The sequence below is a fragment of the Meleagris gallopavo genome, chromosome 1 (genome assembly GCF_000146605.3).
Source record: "Meleagris gallopavo isolate NT-WF06-2002-E0010 breed Aviagen turkey brand Nicholas breeding stock chromosome 1, Turkey_5.1, whole genome shotgun sequence".
Taxonomy (NCBI): Eukaryota; Metazoa; Chordata; class Aves; order Galliformes; family Phasianidae; genus Meleagris; species Meleagris gallopavo.
Window position 1 is genome coordinate 23,636,080 of NC_015011.2, and position 4,127 is coordinate 23,640,206.

Genomic DNA, 4,127 nt, shown 5'->3' on the forward strand with positions numbered 1-4,127 from the left:
AAAAAAAAGACTTCTTATTTTTTTTTTACAGAAAATACCATTTATCTTCTAGGAAACATTTTCTTTTCTACATCTGTACGAAGTGGAAAACCACAGGAACCTCAGCAGCTAGCCAAATGGCACAAAGCAGCTGGCATAGCCCTGTCCAACACAGTAGCAGTTTATGGTTCTCTGTTTCCTCTTCCAGACCTCTTCCAACATCTGAGAACATAACTTTTCCTCTCAAAATTAAGCTCTATTTATTTTTTCTTGTCTTTTCTCTCTTGGCTAGCCATGTAGTTTTCACATAGTTTTATCTAGTTGACATACAACAAACATAACACTTGAATTTTCAGCCTCCTCATCCTTTGGGGACTAATTCTCTAGCATTTTTAGGAAATGTAAGGCCATATTTCGATATCCATTTTTTGCTTTCAATCCCATTTACTTCTGCTACTGATCCACTTCATAATAATTTTTCAAGAAATCATTAACTTTCACTGGTGACCTATTCATAGCTTGAAGCACAGGTTTGATTGAATACAAATGCTGTATCAGACTAGTTACAATTCAACTTCCTGCATCTAATACAGTTTTTTTGAGTGCTTCTTCTGCACCATGCCCTTGCAGGGACCTAACAATCCATTGTAGAGCCTAATTTTATTTCATCTTTGTACTTTTTGAAGGGTAGCGGGCCTTAGGTTTGATTTAAAGAACCCCATTCTGATCAGTTCTCCTGTCTGATTTCTTCACCAGCGTACCCAGCACACACTTTGGTCAAATCCAGACCAAAACCAAGAGCATCAAATGGAAATAAAATCTGGTGTTGAAACAGAAACAAAATTTGAATGCAAGCCAAAAGTAAAAAATAATCTTAACATTGCTGCTGTCTACGTGTGTAGGTAACCAAACTTTGCTTCTCAGTTGGCTCCCTCCTGGCAGCAGAGTTGCTGTCTACAATCCTGTGAGCAGGCCCTCCTTTGCCTACCTCACTGAAGAAGATTCAGTTCAACAACGCACAGCCTATCACCCTATTTGGGCTTTATGTTGCCAGTTTTTGTCAGTGGTCTTTTCTGAAAAGGAGGCTGAAATCACCTTTCTCACCTTCTCCAAGAATGCTCTAGCACCTACACTTACATCAGCCTGTGAGCAGAGAGGCATTACCTTCTTTGATCTCTATACCAGAGCCCCCTGTCCTGATACTGCTTCAATTTCCCAATATGTATTTTGTAGCGAAGTTACACAGCATGAAATCTTCAAAGTAAATTCAACAAAAACAGAATTAGTAAAATGTAGAAACTTTAATTTACATGTGAAACTACAACATATTCATAATAAAAAAAACTGGTGACTAAACAAGTTACGCACAATTTGTAAAAACTGTTGAACATTGTTAAATAGGTCTGTACAACCAAAGATTTACAAAGTCCCTGTGCATTCTCTTCTTTTCAATGCACAACTGAATTTAAGGGTTCTGCTCGAATATTCCCTAAGTCAAGAGCTGAATCTGTCTCTTCATCAATCTCACCGATGACAGCACTGTAATAAAAACAAGTTATCATTTGTTAAAATCCTGGAAAGTGAAGACTTTGTTTTGTTTTTATTGTTTAAATTTAATTGTAGAGCTCTATCACTTAAATGCCAAATTTTCAAAGTAATCTCCCACCTCATTATATCATTTCAGCAATCAGCCGCCTCTATAGCCATGCCTTTTGCACACTGAAAAGCCTTTGTCTATTCAGATTTTCCGTGACATATAACATTTCATACCTCTGGTTATTCTGACTTCTGCTCATTGTGCATTTTCCTACTGCAGCCCTCTGAAGGTCACGGCATACCAGGTATTTACGCAATGACACAATGATGCCTGCTGTTCTATTATTCTTTCTAATAATCCCTAATATTTTTTCCTTCCTGATGAATCACTGTTTATAAAGAACTAGTCAGAGACAGGATGGGACTGAGTTCAAGAGTAAGACATCTCCAGAAAGGTATCAAGATTTCCATGATGACTGGTAGATCAGAATGCCAAACAGCTTTCTTAATTCCACCACTGACTTACCTTCATTATGCCAACAACTCAGATAACACAAACTTAAACTGCTTATATCAGCTGAATGTTCAAGTATTGACAGCATGAATGCTAATTTCATATTTGAATCCCTTTAGAATTCCTGGCTGAAGAAAACCTGATCCTGGATCAATGTCACTGTTAACAGCTTTTTTCAAAACAACTTTTCAATTTAAAACATTTCCTTAGATTAAAAACTGGCTGTTGTATCAGAGCATAAATTTCATGTCAACAAATACAGATTTTTCACCAGATCTCATTCTCACAGACATAAAAGAAAGAAATAAAATCTGTCACTTTTGATGCCTGCTTCATAGTTTTTGCTTCTAAAGTAGAGAAAACAGATACGCATTTAAGATGTTCGTTTTTAAAATAGTTTTTGTTCACAATCTTTAATAAAGTTGTGTTTGTTTTTTTAAAAACACATAACTACCTATCACAAATATATTTCCTATTTTTCCTAGTTCAATGGTCCTCCCTGTAACAACCTTCACTTGCTTTTGAAATACACTGAGTTTTTCTGATTGATGGTGCATACTCACAGCAAGCTTCTACTATGTACCTTTAGCCACCCTGGAATGCCTGAAGACATTTTATCCCTTGACTGTTTATTTTTCAATAGCTTCTCCAACTTCTCAGAATCTCCTTTTTTGATGCTAAAGTTTCAACTCTCCTCTTTTTTATACAGACAGCAAACATCAGTGTGTTAATATTTGCAGGAATACAGAAATATTCCTTCTAATGAATATATTTCTGAATGTGTTAAATATACAAAAAATATACTTTTTTTTTCTACAAAAGAATGTATTAAATATATTTGAATAACGTGGAAGCCTGATATGATGGAAAAAAAAAAAATCAAGTAGTAAGAAAAAAGATCTGACCTCTTTGCTACCTTGGTTTGTTTGTCAATTTTTTTGTTTGTTTGTTTGTTTTCATAGAATCACAGAACAGCTTGAGTTGGAAGGGACCCCATGGATCACCTAGCTCCAACTCCCCTGCCACAGGCAGGGCCACTAACTTCAGATCTTGTATTAGATCAGGCTGCCCAGGGCCCCATCCAAGCTGCCTTGAACAATGCCAGGGACAGGGTATCCACAGCCTCTCTGTGCAGCCTGTTCCAGCACCTCACCACTCTGTAAAGAACTTTCCCCTGACATCCAATCTAAACTTTCCCTCCTGAGCTTTTTTTATAATAAGGGTAAAGTCAGAAGTGATGAGGACCTTCCAAAATAATGTTTTCTCAATGTAATTACATAAACACACCTGGATACAAATCTCAGTCCCAGCATTTCCCATGAATATTCCTTGGAATTAGAAATGAAAATTCTTACCTATGCTGAGCATGACCAGAAAAAAAAAAATAATAATAAATCTGTTTTTAGAATGCTGCTGCAGGCCCATTTACTGGAGCTTCTTTCCACTGCTCTTGTGGCCTCCTCATCTCTTTGACACATCAGCTCCGCATTTCTCTATATTTAATGAGCTTTTCTGCTCACTGTATTGTGGCATTTGACATCAAATGTCAACTTCCCCCCTCAATCTGCTGCTACATCAGCTTTAACTACCAGTTGCTGCATTGTCAAGCCTGAAAATCTGAGCATTTTTTAGAATATGAAGCATTCTCTTTTCACTTAAAGTTCATCTTAATTCTCCCATAGTGTCCCTAAATCAATCCTATTAGAAGTTAACTTTGTGTACTTTGCTAATTCGTGGCATGCAAGACCTGCCTTATCATATGTTCACTCTTTTCTCTCTTTTCCTGTTAGCAGACCCTACTATACACAGATTGGAATAAAGTATATCTACACAACCCCTAGACTTAAAAAAGAAGAATGCTGAGCTTCATACTGACCTTTCCTCACATTGCTATCACTGGTGACCTGGTTAATTTACAACTCAGATATTCTAAACCAACAATATCTTAACATTACAATGCAATCACTTTTGCAACAGAAGCATAGCTATTTGCTACTTCATATGCCTCACCTTTGATAGCTCTATCAGGGCTATCCACAGATAAAAGATGTAAGACACATTACTGCATAGGCATGTAAATATATATATATATATATAT

General features: G+C 36.6%; 1 protein-coding gene across 1 annotated transcript in view; it reads right to left on the bottom strand.

The window, feature by feature from the left end:
* Window positions 1–1,261: 1,261 nt before the first annotated feature.
* LSM8 (LSM8 homolog, U6 small nuclear RNA associated) overlaps window positions 1,262–4,127 on the bottom strand; it is a 5,292-nt gene continuing 2,426 nt past the window's right edge. Inside the window, exon 4 of the mRNA XM_003201967.4 lies at window positions 1,262–1,518. Within this exon, the coding sequence (XP_003202015.1) occupies window positions 1,428–1,518 (91 nt within the window). The 3' untranslated portion in view covers window positions 1,262–1,427. The remainder of the gene's footprint in view (window positions 1,519–4,127) is intronic.